This window comes from Neomonachus schauinslandi, chromosome 11, assembly GCF_002201575.2.
Source record: "Neomonachus schauinslandi chromosome 11, ASM220157v2, whole genome shotgun sequence".
Classification (NCBI taxonomy): Eukaryota; Metazoa; Chordata; class Mammalia; order Carnivora; family Phocidae; genus Neomonachus; species Neomonachus schauinslandi.
In genome coordinates, this window is record NC_058413.1 from 25713110 (window position 1) to 25733586 (window position 20477).

General features: G+C 55.3%; 1 protein-coding gene across 1 annotated transcript in view; it reads left to right on the forward strand.

Moving 5' to 3' along the window:
- The window catches only part of ABTB2 (ankyrin repeat and BTB domain containing 2), a 167441-nt gene that overhangs the window by 130790 nt on the left and 16174 nt on the right, over window positions 1–20477 (forward strand). Inside the window, exons 4-5 of the mRNA XM_021685353.1 lie at window positions 17772–17924; window positions 19172–19337. Coding sequence (XP_021541028.1) covers window positions 17772–17924; window positions 19172–19337 — 319 coding nt within the window. The remainder of the gene's footprint in view (window positions 1–17771; window positions 17925–19171; window positions 19338–20477) is intronic.

Here is a 20477-nt window from a genome sequence, read left to right on the forward strand (position 1 = left end):
CGCTGCTTGATGATAACCAGTGTCATTATTAGATCATCTTGGAGATGGACATCGGATGCAGGGCCCAGGTAAGTCACTCTGGGCCTGACCCCGAGCAAGAAGGCAGCAGGGGGAGGCTCCAGGCTTCCTGAAGGAAGCGCCCAGCAGGAAGGTGGAACCAGAGCAGAGCCCCTAAGCCGCAGCTGTTTCTGCTTTGTGGAGAAATTGCTGTGGTTTCCAGAGTTGGCTGGGTGGGAGAAAGGGCAAGGAAAACCTGTGAAGGGTGGGCGAGGGGACTCGCTGGTTGTTTGGTGAGGTCCCAAGGGTGCTAGGCGGGGCCCGATCACCTAAGCAAAGGTGTCTGGGAGAAGATGAGGAGCCTTCTTTGGGCCCACTGCCCTGGCCTGGGCCGCTTGGCCCTCTGGCTGTGACCATGGCCGTTGGCCGCAGGGCAGGCCAGGGAGGTGCTCCTCTGTAGCCGTCATGCCCGGAACCCCTTGGCTGTCTCGGTGTCTGCCCTCTGGCCTTCCTCCTGGGAGAATTCCCGGCTCCCAGTGCTCTACAACACAGCAGCGGGGTTTCTGTATGACCTGGGTTGTTGTCTGGACGTGATCGTAGTAGCTGAGCTTCAGCACGTGCGCGTGTGTGTGTGTAGATATCTCATTATTTAACATCCACGCTGTCTGTGGCACAAAAAAATTGGTAGCTAAGGCATTTTTCCATGAATCATTTCGAATGAATATTAGATACATGAGGAATTGAAACCACCATTAGGAAAAAAGTATCCAGACATTTCAGATTTGGGCACAAAAAGGACACCCTAAAAATACTCAGGCTGGCAGACAGCCTGACAGCCGTGTGGTGGCCCAGCTCCTGGCTACTGAAGGGGATCCTGCCATGCTTGGACTCCATCAGATGGGGCAGGCCCTGGGGAGCCTGGCTGGCCCTTCCTGGGGGCCACCGAGCTCACATTCCACGGCAGGCGAAGCCCCACATCTCCTCAAGGCATCGCCACTCTGGTATCCTCACCAGAGCTCTGGGGAAACCTCCTGTCTGTACACACAGATAGCCGGACTTGGCTCCAGGGCGACAGAGCTTTGCTTTTGTGAGTCTGGGGATGGCTGTCTGTCTCTTTCTGCCCCCTATACCCCCACTTCATTGACTCTTGGAGTTCCTCCCTCTGTCCCATGTGAGGAGTGTGGGGGCCAAGTGCACGCAGCCAGAATCCAGAGCCTCTGATCGCCGGTGTGATGGCGGAATGGGGTCCCACGGGCCTCTGTTCAGGGAGTGGATGGCTTGGGGAGTTCTGGGTCTGTGGGGATTTAGTGATCTCTTCCCACTGCCTTGCTCACAGAGGCTAAGGAGCTCAGTTTGGTGGCGTGGGTTTGACCACATGGTAGCATTGATGATGCCACCCAGGTCTGTGCTCAGAGATTTCTGCTTGGAGGAAATGGCCCTTCTTCTTTCCCACGGGAGGCCGTGTGACCCCATCCATGCTGATAAAGGGTGGGACATGCGTTCCTCTCTCTGTGTGAGGCTCCTCACGGCCTTCCCTGCTAAGTCACGTGCTGCATCTGCACGGCTCAGTCGGGCTTTAGTATCTCCCCAGGAGGCGCCGTCTCCCCAGAGCCTCCTGCTCTGGGTGTGGGAGGGGAGGTGGTGGGAGGAAGGAGCTGCCGAAACAGTAGGAGTCCAGGGTAGGCAGGCGGGGTGGCTTTGCAAGGGACAGTCGGGCCCTCTAGCATACTGGTGTGCGCCGTAACAGTGAGCCAGCAGGGCTAGGGAAAGGAGCCCGGGCTTTGGCCCTGAGGCCTCGGCCCTGGTCCAGCCTCCCGCACAGGCCCCTCCACGCTCCAGGCGCCTCACCTGTAAAGCAGGGAGGACGAAGTGCGGTACACATATAAGGTAGCCAGCTCTTCTAGAGGGCCTTTCTACCTACCTGTGTTTCTTTTGTGCCCCACAGATCAGCAAGGTAGGTGCTAGAATGACCTCCATTTTACAAATGAAGGCACGAGGCCGGAGGGGCCACCCAGCTGCTAAGTGGCTGGGCAGGGATTTGAACCAGGTCTCTCCGACCTCAAAGCCCTTGCCCTTCACCGTGCCCAGCTGCAGCTGCCCCACCCGGCTGCTGAGCCCTGGTCCTCAAGCTCTCAAGGCTCCCCGGGGGGGTCTCCCGGGGCCATTCCAGCCCCACCTGCCTGTGCATTCCCAGTACCCGTCCCTTGCCACCCTGGGAGAGCCTCACAGATGGAACCTCCCTGCGCCCTCCCAGAGCGCCTTTCCTGCCCGGCAGCTCTGCATCACAGGCTCAGGCGAGGCACGAGGCAGGGTCTCAAACACAGGATTAGTCACAGCTGCTGCCCTGCAGGGCATGTCATCACCTGAGACCAAGCCTGAAAAGTGAAAGAACTTGCTGTCAGAGATCCAGGGTTGCCCATGGAGATGGGGGAGCCTCCTTCCCCCGAGGTCTGGAGGAGAATGGACAGCCATCTGGCTAAGCGTGGTCCTTGCTAGTCGTGCCTGGAGGCGGAGGGATGAGCTAGCCGAAAGAGCGTCCTGGGTGGAAGATACCTCCTTGGCCATCATCCTCCTGGGGACGAGGCGTCTGGGAAGGGGGGAGGCAGGCAGCATGGACACCCAGGAGCGGCAGGAGGTCTGCCAGCTCGCCAGCACATTGCTGGAGGAAAGCGTCTTCAAGCAGAGCCCGCGAGGGAGACAGATAGTTTGCGGTGCAGAGAGGGCTGAGGCGCACAGGACACGAACCAATTTTCTGCTTCAGAACCTCGGGTGCTGGAGGGCCCGGGCTCAGCAGGTGGCATTCCCAGGTGCATCTGATCTGATGGCACCAGCAGCGGAGACTATCTGGGAATCCTAGGAATGACAGCAGGCCACCTGTCCACAGACCAGTGTGTTTGCTGGAGCCCCGGTGTCTCCCCGGCCCCGCCCGGCGCCCCTTGGTGGCGGGAAGCACACTCAGAAGGCTTGGGGGCTGCCGAGGCCCAGGACGCTCAGCCAGGAGGAGCGTGGGAGCCGAGCCAGAGTCTGATGGGAGACAGAGCCTGGAGGTGTCCGGCGTCATGACTTCCTAGCCTGCCAGAGCCCTGTCTGAGGAGGGGACTGTATTCAAACATGTGCCTTTCAGATCGGGCTTACCACTTAGTGATTTTAGAGCCTTCAGCCAGTAGGTTCCTCCAAAGCTCGGTTCTATAGAACGCCAACACATAGTCCTTATGATCACTTGTAAGGTGCGAGGTCTAAATGAGCTCACATTCCTAACATTCTAGAACAGGACCTGGGACACAGTAAATGCCACATATGAGCTACTACGATGATTAACATGACCACTTGTACTGGGCAGAGGGAACAGCATGCAGAGACCGTGAGGCAGGGGAGAACAGGGTCCCCAGCCAAGACAGGAGCAGTGTGGTAAAGAAGAAGGAATTTGGGGGGGGGGGGCAGGACGAAGCTGCGGGGAAGCCAGGGCCACATGGGCCGAGATAAGGAGAGGGCTCAGTTTGGCCTGGAGGGTTCTGGCCCCGTCCTCTGGCTTGGTGCTTGCTGTGATTGGCTGGTTCTTCTTTTCCCTCATGCCAGCCTGCCTCACTCAGTGCCCGGACCCTACCGAGAGCAAGGAGAGCAGAGGGCGGGCAGCCCTTCCAACTCTGCTTGCCTTGATGCTGGGAAGAGAGGCGTTCCTACCGAACAGCCCAGCGCCCAAGCCTAGAGCAGTCCGGTCTGTGGTTCTGCCCCACCGGACAGCTTCAGGAGGGACCAGGGGCCCAATGTGCTGGTTTGATAGTCATCTGAGGGTGCAGTTCCCAGAGCACTAGCTCTGCTCAGGCTCCGGGGCTGCTCAGAGGACGAAACCATCATCCGGGTGAGGTCCTGGTGGAAGACGGCATGTGTCTGGCCCTGCTCTTCGCTGCTCCGTTCCACGTCAGGCTAGTCAAGAAGTTTCCAGCACGTGTGTGAACAGAATTTGGAAGCGGTGACTTCCAAGGCGCCAGCCGTTACAGGTCCCCTCGCTCCCCCCGAAGTCCACCCCTGGGGTTTTAAATCCCGCCCAAGAGGAGAAAGGTTCCACGAGCTTCTCGGGTCCCCCTGGAGGTGTTCTCTCTGCTGTCTTCCAGCAGTATGGCTGGTCAGCTCATCTTTCCAGGCCTCAGTTTCCTCGTTGGGAAAATGGCGAAGGTACGATGTCCCCTGGCAGTAAACGAGATAATATGGCGAAGCACTGAGCTCAGTGCCTGGCTTATAAAAAATACATATTAAATGTCGGCTGCCACCCTCCTCCTCATTAGTGGTCAGAAACGTGTTTAGATGACCCACGTTTGACACCCAGAGTGGGCTCTCTTCGTTGACCTAGAATGGCATTTCTTAAAAGGTGGTTCTCAAGTACTACTAATACGTGACTGCTATTACTAATACTGATATTACTAACTGAACTACTACTAATAATGCAACTAGTAACATGACTCCTTACACGCACTGCCCTGACCAGCATTTAGAGAGCACATTCCAAGTGGCAGATACCATCTTCAGTGCTTTGCTTATTAACCCACGTTTCTTCCTGTACTTCTGACGCTCAGTGGGGAAGGGATATGAGAGAACTATGAAGAGTGCCTTCTGTGATGGAGTCTCCAGCCTCATGAGGGAGGCTGGACCAAGACAGGAGACCAAGAATGAGCAAAACCCACCCGCTGCATGATCACGTGTAGGTCGGCGCTCAGACTGTGCAGCCGGCCAGGGTCGATCCCAGCTCTGCCACTGACAAACAGGGTGGCCTTGGGCATGTCATTTAGCTTCCGTGCCTTGGTCTCTTCTTGACAGGGGTATTGTGGGGATCGAGTTAATATAACAAAAGCCCTTGGAGCAGCTCCTGGAGCACAGGATGCTCTGTCATCCTCACCACGGCCATATTCAGGGGAATCTCAAGGGGCCTGGTGGGCTCGGGGAGGGCATCAGAGCAGCGGGATTTTAACAGGGCCTTGAAGGACAACCACAGGAAGATGGGGACAGGCCAAGTGGCATGGGGCAGCAAAAGTCACTGAAGGACTTCGTTGTTTCAAAGTATGTATTGCATGACAAAACTGGATCTACATTTTAAAATCACGAGAATTTGGTGTTTGTTTTTTCAAGTTCCTATTGACTGCGTGTCTAGGCTAATACGTCCAGGTGGGGCTAGAGCAGCTCTCCAGTGGAAAAGTACATCCTCAGAGGTGCCTGAGGGTCAAGTCCAGTTCCTGCCCCTCTGCCCCTCTGGCTCTGGGATCTGAGCAAGTCCAGCTTCCCGTCTGAGCCTCAGTTTCCCCCCTGTGTAAAGTAAGCCACATCTGCTGGTTCCTGTGCTTCCAGATTCTGCCTCCAAGGGGCACCCCCCAGGTTCTGGGGAAATACAAAGAGAGGTACAAAGCGAGGAGAGGCGCCTCTTTGTTCCATTCCAGATGCAGAAGGGGGGATGTCTCCCCTCAGCCGAGCACTTTACATAAATAGGAAGCGCCACAGATAGGCTGTGTGCTCAGTCTGAAGAAGTGGGCTCGTTAATCTTCTGCTCAGCTTGCGAAAGTGTTTTCGTATCAAATAATAGAGATGATGGCAGTGGGGGCTTGATGGGACTGACTTAGGGTTCCCTTAAATACCATTTCAAGAAGATTTGCAATGTTAAGCTCTTTTTTCTCTTTTCCTCTCCCCCTTTCTGTGCGTTAAATTCCCATCTGCTTACTCAAAGTGGAAGTCAAAGAAGTCAGAATAGTAATTGGGTGAATTAGTACCTGTTTCCCCGTGTTCCCCGGACTGGCGCCCCCAGTCATCTCGGAAGGGGCTTGCTTATGGTCTGCCGTGGGCAGCGAGCGGTCCCTCCCACACCTGGTCCCTCGCCGTCACTTTACCCACTGCTGCTTTCCTCCAGAGCACCTTCCTCGGCCCGCTGATACCTGGTGGCTACGCATCTGTCTGCTTACTTGTCCGCCCCCCACTCCCCCACCCTCTAGAATGTGAGCACCATAGATAGGTTTTGTTCCCACTGTGTGCCCGGCACAGAGAACAGTCCCTGGCACGTAGTAGGCTGTTAGCTAAGTTGTTCAGTTAATGAAACAGGAGCCTGAAGGTTGGACTCTGGTGTCAGAACAACCGCAGCATGGGGTCTCTGCCAGTTCCGAGCTGGCTGACTTTGGGCAGCTTATTTCATTTCTCTGGCCTCAGCCTCTCAGCTTTCACTGGAGAATGGCTTGATCTACTTCCAGAGGTTCTTGTGGCAGTCATGGGAGGTTATACATCTAGAGGAGTTAGCACAGAGTAAGCTCTTCAGACGTGGTAGCTGTTATTATCTGTGTAATTACTGTTTTCGTCAACCTTATGGAAGGCCTAAAACAACTAAATCATGTTTAATGCATAAATAATCCAGAAACAATGGTGAATTTTAAAAAGTCACGTATACTCAGAATGCATGTTTTCTCGGGGCGCCTGGCTGGCTCAGTCAGTTAAGTGGCCGAGTCTTGGTTTTGGCTCAGGTCATGGTCTCAGGGTCGTGAGATGGAGCCCCGTGTCAGGCTCCACGCTCAGCGGGGCATCTGCTGGACATTCTCTCTTCCCCTCTCCCTCTACCCCTCCACCCTCCCCCTGCTCACTCTCCCGCTCTCTCTAAAATAAATCTGAAAAGCATGTTTTCTCTCCCTCTCATATACACGCCCTCAGTCCCTGTAATTCCTTTAACTCAGCCCTGACAGAAGCCAGGGAGCCAGGCGAGTGACAGAGAAGATGAAGTAGACCAGATGTCACAAAGGACTAAGGAGGCCTGCTTTGGACAGAGATGTGTACAAACTTTAGATTTATCACAACCTACCATCCAAGGATTGAAGAAAACTTTAAAAACTGGATTTCATCCACCCATTGGTTCAAAGACCAAGCGGACTGAGGGTCAGACACTCTCCACCGTTACTGGGTACCCTGGCCCCTTGCTTGCTGGTTTGGCCCTGGTGCCCCCACAAGATGGGCTGCGGTTACTAGGTTTCAGCTGGGGAATGAGACGATCTGATGTATTTCACACAGGCCGGAAGCATCTAGTCAAAGCTTCACAGTCTATAAAGCACTTTACGTACACGACTCTCTGATAGATTTTCATGAGAGCTCCTGGAGAAAGCTGTTACTGTTCCCATTTATAGCTGAGCAGACTGAGGCCTGGAGAGGGTCAGAGGGGCAGCCAAGGTCCCAAGTAGGAAGAGGCAGATTGGAGCTCAGGCAGGGAGGCCTGATTATAAGAGCACAGCGTTCACATCATCGGGGGTGTAGTGTCCCTCCCACCTCCCAGGAGAGAGGAGGCAGGACCCCGGGAGCCGGGTCTCTTGGGCAGCGCCGCCTCTACCCAGCGAGACGTAGGCGGCCTGCGCTCAACCACTTGGGGCCTCTTCCTGGGTGGACGAGAGTGTGCTGGCTCACGGTGGCCAGCCTGACGGTGGGCATCTGTCCAGCCTCTGACAAGGAATGAGCCAGGGATTGGGGGCAGACAAAGGAAGCCGCGGTGCCCGATAACAGGGGATGGAGACAGGGCAGGATCCCGGCCCTGCCGTTGACAAGTGCCCCCGGGGGCTGCCTGTTGCGGCTGACTTCCTGCCCCATTGTTGGGGCCACCGGGCCTCACAGAAAAGAAGACTGGGTGGGAGCCACCGGGCCTGGGGGCTTCATTCATCAGCTGTGTTTTTGTAACAATCACCTTTGTCTGCAGTATGGAGCCTTGGTGTGCTGGGAAATCCCAGCTCTACAGGGAATGGACTTCGCTTTCTCAATGGTGGCTTCCAGGGCTGAGCTGCTGACATCCCAAGCACCAAGGGGACAGGAGAGCAGCTCAGGTGATGTCTGCAGGCCGGCCGGGCTGCTCTCTGGCCCACTCCTCCTGCCTGCCACACAGCTCTACACAGGGATCCCCCTCCTCCCACGGGACTGACCACCTGGGACGGGACAGCCCCCTGGGACTTGCCCCCACTTTGCTGCTTTCATATTGGACATTTGGGGGAAAGTCTCTTCAGAGGTCTGGAGAGTACCCCTGAGGCTCTGGGGCCCAGTCCGGCCTCCCGCTCCCTGCTGATTTCAGGGCTGATGAGGCCGTATGTGCAGAAGCTGGCCTGGGGGAACCACTGAGGCCAGCCCTTTGTCTACCCTGCCCACTTCCCGGGTTTCAGCCAGATGGCAGGCTCAGAGCATTCTGCGTGTGGCAGTTTGTTCTCATGAAAGACCCCGGAATCTGTTTGTTTTTCCTTTTAAAGCCATTTGCCAGTGGCTAGCTATGTGACCTTGGATCTGTGTCCCAACCCCTCAAAGCCTCAGCCTCCACATTTGTAAAATGCACACTGATAATTAGACCTCCCCTGCAGGGTGGCTGTATTAGAAATAGGGTCATGTGTGCAGAGTGGCCTCATGCCTGCTCAGCACATAGTAGGTCCTCAACAAATCATAGCAATGTGGCTTTACTGCCCAGAAGCCAGTGCCAGAGTCTTTTTCGAAGTTGCAGTTGGGATGTGGGTGCGGAAAGCAAGGTCAGTCCTGGGAGCCTGCGCCATCTTTTCCTATCCCTGTGGCTGGGCGCACCGCTATTTATGACGCGGGTCAAAGCCGCTCACTGTCAATCAGGGATTACCCCCTGACGCCTCTGTCAGGCCTCAAGAACCCCATGCCTCTACCTCCTTCTAGAAGTTTCTAGAAACTCTTTACCTGACAGTGTGAGTGGGTCATCTTTTTTTGCCTTAGACTGTGGAGGGGGGAGAGGTAAATTTTGTGTGATTATACTCAGCTGAATCCAAACAGGAGGACCATCCAGAGACCCTGAACAAAAGACCTTGCCCCCTCCCTGTCCCGGGTGTCTGAGAGAGAAATAAGCAGAACAGCTAAGCCACAGCATCCTCCCAAGGCTGCCTTGTCAGCAGAGGCTGATGGGTGGTGGCAAGGGCCCATGCTGTGTGTGTGAACAGGTTGGAGGCCTTGCCCGTCTGGCTTCCATACGGTGGAAGAGTTTGTGGTCTCTCGTCAGCCGTCCCGGAAGCCGAGCAGTGAAGAAGGTGGGTGTCTTGCCCATGGCAGCTCTGCAGATGAGGTGTGGCGGGTAGGCCAAGGCAGCCACACCCCAGTGAGGTGGAGAGAGGCCTGCTTTGACACCGCTCCCCGCCGGGGGCGTGGGGAGCAGTGTCACTGTGGCCTGCTGGGCCAGCCGCCTGCGCATCGGCCGCCACGTGGGGAGCTGGCACCTGGGAAACGGGCCCGGCGCCCCGGAGCTCCCAGCACCCTCCCTGCGGCACGACAGGGCGGCGGGGTGGTGGCCTGCGTGCAGGCTCTGCCCTGGAATCTGTACCGGCTTGCCCATGGAGATGCCACCCTGGACGCAGGCCCAGTTACCGAAGACAGATGGCTGTGTCCCCTCCACCGGGGCGCAGCAGCACGCAGACATCTGCAGAAGCACGTCTGCTGCCTCCCTCCCGGAGAAGGCTCCCCCAGCATCCTCGCCCCGCCCCCCCCCGCCCCGAAATTGCGGGAGGTCATCCCCGGTCAGCGGAGCCCCGCCCCCGGGACACTGCTCCTGGGTCGAAAATTCTCCTGTGAAATGGTTATCTTTTTTTTTTTTTTAGATTATTTATTTGAGAGAGAAGGACAGAGCACAAGCAGGGGGAGTGGGAGAGGGAGAAGCAGGCTTCCTGCTGAGCAGAAAGCCCGATGCGGGACTCGATCCCAGGACCCTGAGATCCTGACCTGAGCCAAAGGCAGGGGCTTTACCGACTGAGCCACCCAGGCGCCCCTGGTTGGCTTTTTATCCGGGAAGTATTTTCTTTTTCTGAAGACAACCATTTGCCAATACCCAAGCCAACTCAAGCCTCCAAGAATGAAAGACATGTCAGTGAGCAAAAGTCGCTGCCTTTGGAGAGATTATAGGCTGAAGAGAAAGCAGGCTCACACGCAAATGAAATGATGACCGATAGGGTAGGGACTGCAAAGGCGCAGGGCTTGGGGGCAGAATGGAGAGCCGCTTCGGGGTGGGCAGGAGGGGACGGCGTGAGCCCGCCGTGCGCTTTACCCTCCCGCTAGGGTGACCAGATGTTTTGGTTTGTCTGAGACAGTTTGCTGCCCAGTGTGATTGGCAACAATTCTCCGTTTTCCTCTCAGAAGTGGGCCAGTTTGGGTGACAAAAGATATGGTTATTGTGCCTAAAACTCCTCATCCCTAAGATGAGGGAGATGGGGAAGGGTCTGGAAAGTGGAGGACCAGAGCTGATTTCCTAAGCTGAGCGGCAGCGGAATGCTCTGTGCTGGAGCTGGGGGCTGGGGTACACAGCCCGGGACCTCATCCCAGCTCTGTCATTTACCGAGGTGCGTGATCTGGGGCAAAGTAGTCCACCTCGCTAGCCCTCGGTTTCCCCATGTGTGAAATGGGGGTAATAATAGTAGCTGCTTCGTAACATCGATATGAGGGTTAAACGAGTCAATAGGTATGAGGGGCTTAAAAGGGTGCCAGGTGCTTAGCAGGCTCTAGAAATGTTAGTTGTTAGTGTTCTGTTATTCCCGCATGCCTTGGGAGCCAAGCCAAGATGCCCCAGTTGTCACCTGATTGACCTCCCATCCCACTGCCCACTTTTAGGCTCCCATGGGGCCTGAGGGGCAAGTCCCTGGGAAGAGGCAGAGAAATTGCTCACGGCTAATATAATTGGTTATATTCTAAATTTATATCCATATGTATATCTGGGCAAGTAGAGGATTTTTTAGGCCTCTAATCCATAACAGATGAGTTTTAATAAGAAAAGAGTATTTCCCCCTCAGCAAGCCCTGAGCTCGGCCTCTGACCCCAGTCCTCTGACCCCACGTGGAGGCTTTGCCGTGGGTCAGCTCAGGTGCTGGGGCAGAGTGCGGGCGCTGGAGAACATAGGCCTGGGGGTCAGAGGAGGTGCTTGCCTACTCTGACTCCCAGCTGGTCCAAACCACTCTGGTTTACCAAGCAATTCTAGAAAATTAATTAGTCCAAGATGTGAACCGGACTAGAATTGCTTCCTTTGTGCTGGGAGTTGCCTCTGACTTCAGTGGGACACGGTGGCTTTTTTTCTGCATGGACGGTTTGGCTTGGTGTTTTAGGCCACAGTGGCTCTCACAAATCTTAGACGACCGATGGTGAAGGCCTCAGAGCCGGCGTGGTAGAGCTGACTTGACCTTCCCAGAGGAGTCTTTGCCTGCAGAGCTGTCGTTCGATTGGGCAGAGCGGGGCCTCTTTGCTGGTTCCTGATGCTGCTACTCTATGGCCCCAGCCCAGACAGCGTCCATAGCGGGAGCTAAAAGAAGGGTGATGCAGCAGGGCGATGGCCCCATGCACCCCAGTGCTTGGCAGTGGCTCCATCCGGAGGTGGCGCAGATTCAGGGGGAGAATATAGGGCTGAGGGTGGGAGACTGGCTGGCCGCCGTGAGGTTCCTCTCCTGGACTGAGGGTGCCCACAGGCAGGGTGGGCTGAGCTTCCTGGGGAAGGGGGCAGTCTCCTTAGGGAGCAAGACGAAGGCGGCAAGGACCCCCCCAAACCCTTTTCCAGCCCCCGGAGCCAGGCCCGCGCCCAGAGCCCTCTGCACTCCCTGCCAAGGCTGGAAGTGAAGAAACCGCCGCCCGGTTTTCCCAGGGCTGAGCTCAGGCCAGGTCTCCAGGCCCTGCCCAGCGGTGGGCACGTCCGGGGCCTGCCTGCGTGCTCATTCTCGGCTCCTCGTGGCTGGGCACAGAGGGGACAGACCTGCCAGGGGTCGGTTGGGGGGTGGGGCACAGAGGCACGGGCCTTCTTGTGCCTCGGGCTCGGGGTGCACAGCCTCCAGTTACAGGCCTGTACCCCCCTGCAACCTGCCCCTCTCCCCGAGGCCGCTGCCCACCTCGAGGAAGAACAGAGCCTGCTTTGAGCTGGAAATTAGAGTCATTTCCTGTTCCACGTCGTTAAGACATTGCTTATAGGGCTGTAATCCCAGTAAATCTTATGCTTGCTCAGTGGGGCTGGGTTTATTTTTTTTCCAGGCTGTAGGGACCTTTAAAACCAAGACCTTAAGAAGTTTATTCTCTTTCATTTTTTTTTTTTTTTTTTAAGGGGGGGGAAAAGTGGCTTTTGCAGGCCCGGTCCTCTTGAAGGGCCTTATGAGACCCTTGGCTTGATATACTAAGGTTCAGGTATATGATTAACTGAGAGACACGAGGAGAAACTGAGTCATGACACGTGGGGCTGGTCTCCCTGGTGCCGCTGAACTGGCTCTGTGACCTTGGGCGGAGCCCTTGGCCCCAGGGCGCTTCCATTTCCTCCCCTAGCAAAGAGGAGTCAAGTGGAAGCCCTTTCCCACTGGTGCATCTCCTGGACAGTCCCACGTCGCAGTCACCACTGTTTTGCGCGCACACAGACACATGCTGCCGGTCGGTGGCCCTTTTAAGTGGCTTGGTTTGTCACAGCGGCAGCCCCACCCGATGTGCAGGTGTGCACGAGCGTGACCGTTTCAGCAGCACTTGGGGCGGGCAGGGGGCGCAGGTCCCTGATCGTCATTCCATGCCCTCCACCCCCCCGCCCATGTCACGTGTTGGTGAGTCTGTGTTCCTTGTCCCTTCCACCGTGCGCGATCCTCAACCGCCAAGGCCGAGAGCCTGCGCTGCCAGAAACAGCTTCCAGATCACACTCAACATAGTGGTTGCATTTGTTTTGTCTGTTTTATGAGCTGGGATGGAGTGGGTGATGGGCAGTTTGCTGGCAGGCTTTTGCAATCTTTACATCTTTATACTTGCTGGAGGGCCGGTGAGGGGAGAGTCGGCCCCACTTGAAGAGCTAGAGTTGAAGCATTTAATAGGACCAGATTCCTATAGCCTGTTCTGCTATTATGTGTTTTCTCTATCAACAGATACTAACATAGTAATAATAGTTCACCTTTATTGAGAACTTGCCATGGGCCAAATGCTGGGCTAAGCACTTCCATGCGTATTTCTCGTGAGGTGGTCCTATTATTTATACCCATTTCACTGATGGGACGACTGAGGCTGAGGGGGCCCAGGCTCACAATTGAGTTTATTGGTGGTGGTGTTGGATCCCAACCCAGAAGGCTCCCTCCTGAGCCCACACTCTAGATCACTGCAGAATAGACAGAGCCATTGTCATGGGGAGTCTGTGAAATAGCAGCAAAAGAGGTTCTCACAATGGGAAATATCTAAAAGCCACTTCTTTAAGAGAAAAACAGGCCCAAAGAGTGTAATGACCTGCCCCAGGTTATAGAGCCCGTTCCCTTGCTTCCAGGACACTGGGGCTTTCTTGCAGTGAGGATGCTGCAGGGAAGGGGGCTAGGAGCCTCAGTGCACTGGGCTGGGAAGGTGCATGCAAACCACACAGTATTCTAGAACTGGCTGGACCGTGTGCCACCAGAGGCAGAAGCCCAGCCCCGCATTCAGCCCAAGTACAGCCCTGTCTTAAGGTAGTGATTCTCACAGTGTGGTCTGGGGACCACCTGGGGTCCCGGAGACTTCAGGAGTCTACAGGGTCAAAATTATTTTCATAAGAATAAGGTGTTATTTGCCTTTTCACTCTCGTCTTCTCACATGTGTCCAGGGGAGTTTTCCAGAAGCTATGTGACAGGTGATGACAGTACACCGAAGGTGAACTTGCGTATTTACATGTATGCGAACTTGCATATTTACATGTTTGAACATTTTCTGGGTTTTTTTTTTTTTAAGATTTTATTTATTTGAGAGAGAAAGCACGCAGGGGAAGTGACTGAGGCAGAAGAAGAAGCTCCCCGCTGAGCAGGGAGCCTGACTCGGGGCTCGGTCCTAGGACCCTGGGATCGTGATCTGAGCCGAAGGCAGATGCTTAACGGACTGAGCCACCCAGGCGCCCCAAACATTTTCTGTTTTGATTTCTGATACAGTAAATAGCCGTAGAATAACGCACTTAAACAAAAGCTCTTTGGAGGTCTCAATAATATGTAAGAGTACAAAGGGGATCCTGGGACCAAAGCACTCCAGAACCGCTATTCAGAGATATTGGACCCAGCAAGGGGGAATCTCGGTGGCAGAGGGGCTGACCAAAGCCATGCCCCCACCCCCTCTGGCACAGCAGACACCTGCCCTGGCAGTGAAAGGCTTGTGGCCAAGCTCAGCCTAGAGGAATGGCAAGAAGAGAAAAACCACCTTTTTCTTTGGGACGGGACCAAGCATGGGGGCAATGCAGATGTCCGACATTCCCAGCCTCGCTCCTCTGGAGCCCTCTCCCCCAGTGGGGAGGAGGCGCCCGCGGCCGGTACGGATGGGAGTTTTTACGGGGATTTTCCAGAACGTCCAGGAATACAGGCCAGCTTCTCAGCATGTCCAGTGGGCTACATGAAATTACCAGAAAGGAAGTAGTAGCCTGGAACCTACGGGCCAAGGGAAGGATGTTACTGAGAAAGTCCATGAATTGCTTGTCCTATCATCTTCCCATGGACCACAGGGGGTGGGTAGGCCAGGGAAAAGGGCCTGAAGAGGTCAGTGTGGGGACTGGCACCGCCTTGTTTGTGGACAGGTGGACGCCAGCCACTACCCCAGAGGCGGAGGGACATGCTTAACCCTGGAGGATTTCTGTATGTTGAGAATATCTAGTCAGCGTTCAATTCAGGAAACAGAAACCACTCTAGGTATTTTAAGCAGGAAGGGATTTAATGCAGGGAATTAGATGCCAGGAGAATCACTGGAAGAGCTCAAGGAGCAGGTTCAAGGCCACGCCTCCAAAGACGATACCAGACTCCTCCAGCAGGGGGAGCTGCTCCCTCTGAGACATGCCCTGGAAATGCAATTCCGATTGAAGCTGGAATCAAGACATCTTTGTGGTTGCTTTCAGTAGCACTACCACGGCCCCTGAAGCACTCGGGAAGGTGGAAAATGGACACTGGAAGGGTCTGTAAGAAAAGAAAAAATAGACCTCATGTCTCATGACCTGGCTTGCTAGCAGAAACAGACAAAGGTGGGCTTGGCCTCACACCTATTCACCAGATCTCACACAGCTGCATCTTAATGGCGAAACCTAATTTGCCTCCAGAACCCCAGCTGCAAAGGAGTCTGGGAAATGTAGTTTTCAACGTTTTATGTCTCCAACAAAGATGGGATAATGGAGGCTGAATGAGCCAGTCCCCAGTACCTGCCCACCGAGGTTATCAACGCCATATTTTTTCATGTGCCAAGTTCTAAGAGGCCTGGGGCGTAATGAATCACAACACCATCTGATTGAACTTGGTGATTCCCCAAGTTCCTTCCTGGATTTCCCCTAGTGCAGCTGGGAGATGCTGCTTAGAGCTTCAGTGTCCGTACTTGGCACTTGGTCTTGGCTGTTGGCCACAACATGGAAGAGTGGCTGGCAAATCCACGAACTATCTTTTCATTTACACTTCAGTCCCAGTGCTGGTAGTTTAGATAAAGCCTTCCCCTTGGATCAGAAGGACTGATATATATAGAAATATGTGTCTGAGCTTGCCTTCTAGCATTGCAATGTCAGAATTGGAAAACCCAGAACTATTTGGGGAGAATTCAAATGGGTATTTATAATCAAAGTTCTATAAACAGAGGAGGAGTTCACAAATGGCTTGTTGTTCCTTCCTACATTCTATAAGCTCCGCCCATAGAGTCCTGGCTTTCCCTACTCTAGCAAGTCAGCACTATGCCCTTGAAAATTATATGCCATTCTTTTCTGGGCAGAAACAGGAGTTGGTCCAGAAGTGAAAACTCAGATCCATCATAACAAGTTCCTGATGCTCAGCCATACTTTTAGTCATTCGGCCAGTGTTTATTGAGGACCTATTGTGTTCAGGCCCCATGCTGGGCATACTTGGGAGTACGTAGACATGAGCAGGCCATCGTTCTTGTTCTGAGGCACAGTGGGTCTAGTCAGGAAGATGAGACACATTCATTGATGGAAGAGCAAGTTCTAAGGGATCTCAGAGCAGGAAGAGATTATTTTCTTCGGGGAGAGAGGATCTGGGAGGGCTTCTGGAAAGAGAAGGTATTGGAACTGAGCCTTTAAGGATAAACACAATCTGGATGGGCAGAGATGAGAGCAGGTTCATTCTCTTGAGGAGGTAGGGAGGGCAGGGTAGGCTTGAGAACCACGGGTGCCTGGTGGTCTGGTGTGTCCTGGTAAAGGATATGAGCCAGGACTGGAAATGGGTTGGGGTGAGGTCTGGGGCACTCTTGAAGGCCAAGACCAGCCAGGCTTCCCCAACCCATGACTCTCCTCACCATTCTGATTGGTACACTCAGACCCAGATAGGTTTTCTGAAATGACAGAACCAGAAGATCAAAATAACTTCCAAATGAACCACCTTCAAGATCACATCTGCTTATTTTGTTTAAAAATAAATAAAAGCATCCTTTCCCTCAAGGAGAGAAGCTCTTCAAGTTCTGACGATTTCCTGAGTGTTTGGAAATCTGAGACCAGTGATCTGAGGGTCTCTCATTGATTCCAGTTGACTGACTTAGTGGCTGAGGAGAGAGAGCAGAGGTCCTTTTCCTGGTCACAGTACCTCTCTGCACGTATGGGGCAAGATGGCGGTGACAGCAGAGGCCTAATGCTCAAGGAGTCCAGGGCGTCAGAGGGAGTGGGGTGCAGAGGAGCGGCAAGCATCAGGAGGGCAGGGAGCACACACAGGAATGGGAGGCGGACTTGAGCTGTCCTTAGAGAGAACAGCCACAAGGGGCAGGGTGCCAGGGCTGCCTCATCCTTGTGACCAGGCAAGGAAAGCTCTGGGCAGAGCAGGCTGGTTGTCTATTGAGTCATACAGCCAAAGACTGGACGTCAGGGCGGCCCAAAGCACTGAGATGGGTTGGACTGTGAGGAGGTCTCCCAAGATGGTCTTCACCATGGGAGACTTGCCAGAACTGATCGAGGGCAGGAGGAAAGCCTCTCTCAGTAGTGAGCGGACCCCGCCTCCCCAGCAGTAACCCAGATCGGGCGGGATGGGGCTGGGAGGGCCTGGGGCGGGGAGAGGGCAGGCCCCTGAGCCACTGTGCTGGCCGTATTGCTCAATGCCAGGGGGCACTAGTCGCATTCCGCGTGAATGGCGCCCCCTGGTGACACATGGACTACCTCGTGAGTGGTGCCCCCTGGAGTTGGCAACTCAAAGGCCTTGCCCAACATAAGTGTCTCCCTGCTTCCACCTAGTGCCCCATGTCACTGTGGCCCTGGGTTTTTAGTGTTAGGCCCCGAGACCATTGTCCCCGTAGGACGGGGAGCACCACGCTGAGGCGGCTCCAGCCTGCCACAGGAAGTGATGTAAGGCCCACCTCTGCCCAGGTGCAGGGTGAGGAAGGGGCGACCGTGAGCTGTGTGCCGTACATCATCTCACACAGCTCCACGGCAGCCCGTCTCACAGGTGGCAGGAGCAGGCCCGGGCCACGCTGGTCTGTGGTGATGGAACACAGCTGCTCGGGCAGAGCCGGGGTGGGAGCCTGGGTCTGTGGGACTCTTGCCCCCGCACGCCCCCCCACCACCCAGGAGGCAGTCTCCCCTTCTGCAGAGAGAGACCAGGAGACCCCGTCCGAATTCAGGGCCCCCCCCCTTGACACACTGGCAAACCCTTCCTTTCACTGGTCACCTGAGGCCCTCGGGTTCTGCCCGTGGCCCAGGATGGGACTTCCTCCTGACTCCTGACCGTGTCTGTGGAATGGGACAAATTGGGGTCTCTGTGAGGACGAGGAGCCCGCCCCTCCACACCTCACCGCCTCTGTAGCGGGTCTCGGGGTGTGCGTGCTGGCGGGCGCGCGCCAGCGGCCTGACCGCCTCTCTGTCTGCTGCCTCCCAGGCCCTTCATGCTGCTGCCGCCACTGATGGAGTGGATGCGCGTGGCCATCACCTACGCAGAGCACCGCCGCAGCCTCACCGTGGACAGCGGCGACATCCGGCAGGCCGCCCGGCTGCTGCTGCCTGGCCTGGACTGTGAGCCCCGCCAGCTCAAGTACGGAAGCAGCGAGGCGTGAGCTCGCGGCATGCCTCCCTCTCCGGGACGTTGTGGGGGGGCCCCCTCCCAGGGCGTGCTCTGTGGGCGCCGTGCCCGTTAGACGGATCATTCCAGACCCTGGCTGCTCTCCGCTGGTCACAGAGCAGACACGCATTTGGATCTGGGCAGGAGAGCCCTCACAGGCTGGCTCTGTGGGATATTTGGGGGGGGGTAATCAGCAAAAGCGGGTCCTTCCTCTCCTCTATTCCTATACTTGCCACTATTTTTTCTCAACTATTCCTTAGTGTAGACGCTGGGCTGAGCCCTTCCTCTGTACATGCGTCATCTTGGTCCTCATGACAACTTTAGAGAAAGAGGGGCTATAATGCCCATGTTACAAATGGGGAAACTGAGCATCAGGGAGGAATACTAATTTGTCCACAGATACTCAGCTAGCCAAGCGCCTGAATTTGAACCCAGGTCTACATGACCCCAAGCCTGGGCTCTTAACTTTCTTCCCAGCATGACCATCTTATATTGGACTGGTCTCCTGAAGTCCGTCTGGAGAATGTTCTCCATGGCCATCCTTGTCGTATGAGAGACTTGCCTTTTTTTTTTGACCCTTTGCCCCAACCCCAGTTATATCCTCCTCTGTCTCCATGGCAAGTTCCCAAATGTCATTCTGGGACATGAACTTTCCACACTTTGGCTCCAGGCTGAAGCCCCCTGTGGGAAGCCTGTGGTGTGCCGTCTCATAGATGTAGTTTTTAATCTGACTCTCGTTGGTGGGAGGGCTGAATGGCAGTGGGATTCTGGGCCGTTCTCCACCATCTGTTTGGTAATTCTGGGCCTCCTCGGGAAGCCCTTGAGGAGAGAGGATGTAAGCCAAGAACTGGAACTGGGCCACAGTGGCCGTCCTCTAGTCCGAGGGCAGTCTTCGCCCTGCAGAAAGCACATGGGCGAGCACCGTGGCCCACGTCCGGGCTGGAGCTGCATCCTGCTCAGGCAGAGTCCCTGGTGGGTTGTTCCTGAGGGGACGTCATTTCCTGACAGTGGACAGCTCCGAGCTCTTCTTTAACGTGTTTGTAGAAGAGCAGACGTCTGTGCTCACGTCACTGAGCATGACAAGGCCAGTTGCTGCCGATGGAACCGAAATTCCCCGTCCTTCCCCTCCACCCTGTCACCCTGCCCCTCGTCAGCCTCACCTCCTTGAGAGGCGCTCACACACAGTCCTGCTCACACACCTCCGGGTCTCATCTATGCAGACCCGAGTGCTGTTTCAGCTCCTTCAGGAGGCTGGATGCCCGAGCGGCCACCGAAAAATTCAACCAGGACCTGGGCTTCCGCATGCTCAACTGTGGCAGGACGGACCTCATCAACCAGGCCATCGATGCCCTGGGCCCAGACGGGGTGAACACTATGGACGACCAGGTGCGTGCGGAGAGCTCCGCTAGCCAGGCGCGGGGGACAGAGGCGGGGACTCGCCGTGGCGAGAGAGGGTGGCACAGTCCTTCTGTTCCAAACCGAGAGCCGCTCTGCTCGGTGCTTCTGAGGAGTGGGCAGCCTCCCGTTGCTGGTGGGGCATCAGCTGGAAGACTTTCCTAGCACCGCTGGGGATACTTTTGTAACAGAGATTCTGCTTCCGCTGGCTGGGAGGCCAGAGACTGTCCCCAATGGTGCAGGGCTGGGAAGAAGTCTGGAGGAGTCCCAGCTGGATTTCCAGCTGTGAGTACTAGTCACTGGGGCGTGGGCCCTGGGCGCCTCGTGGGCCTACTCCATACCAGGCCCACAGAACCTGCTGTCTTCATGGAGTTAATGTTCTAGCTGGGGAAACACGCACCAAGAAATAGAAACGTAAAACACAGAGTGTGTCAGTGAAAAGTGCTAGAGAGTAAAATGAAGCCGGAAAAGGAAGCATTGGAAGTGATTTACAATTTTAGATAGAATTTAAGGGCTTTTGTTTGCTTTGTTTATTGTTTTTGCTGTGAAGAGCTAACATTTGTGGAGCATTGATATGTTCCAGGCACTGTTCAGAGCGCTTTGCCCAGATGAACTCATTCAGTCTTGACAGTCGCCCTAGGATGTCATGCTATTATTATCCCCATTTTATAGATGAGGCAAACTGAGGTACAGCGAAGTTGGTTTACCTGAGGTCACACAGCTAGTACAGAGCAGAGCCGGAGTTAGAAGCAGTCTGACTCCAGGCTCTTCACCACTGTGGGCTGTCCAGTTGGTTTGTCTGACACCACTCTGTGCATCCTCGCCATGTAGGTGATGGCTCTGTGGCTTGGAAGGCCACACAGACGCGGGGGGAAGGCTCCGTGACGGCAGAGGGCTTGGGTGGAATGCTGTCCCATGAGATGCCAGCACGGGACGGGGCGTGCTGATGTGCCAGGTCAACCACGAGGCCAGGGTGGACCTGGACAGGTGACGGGTCGAGCAGAACGGCTGGGGAATGGGGCCTCCGGGACGGGGAGAGAGGGGCTGAAGCAGAGAGCGGTGGGGCAGGCACTCCAGGGAGAGGAGATGACCTGGAGCAGGAGCACGGAACTGGGACAGTCAGGGTGTCGG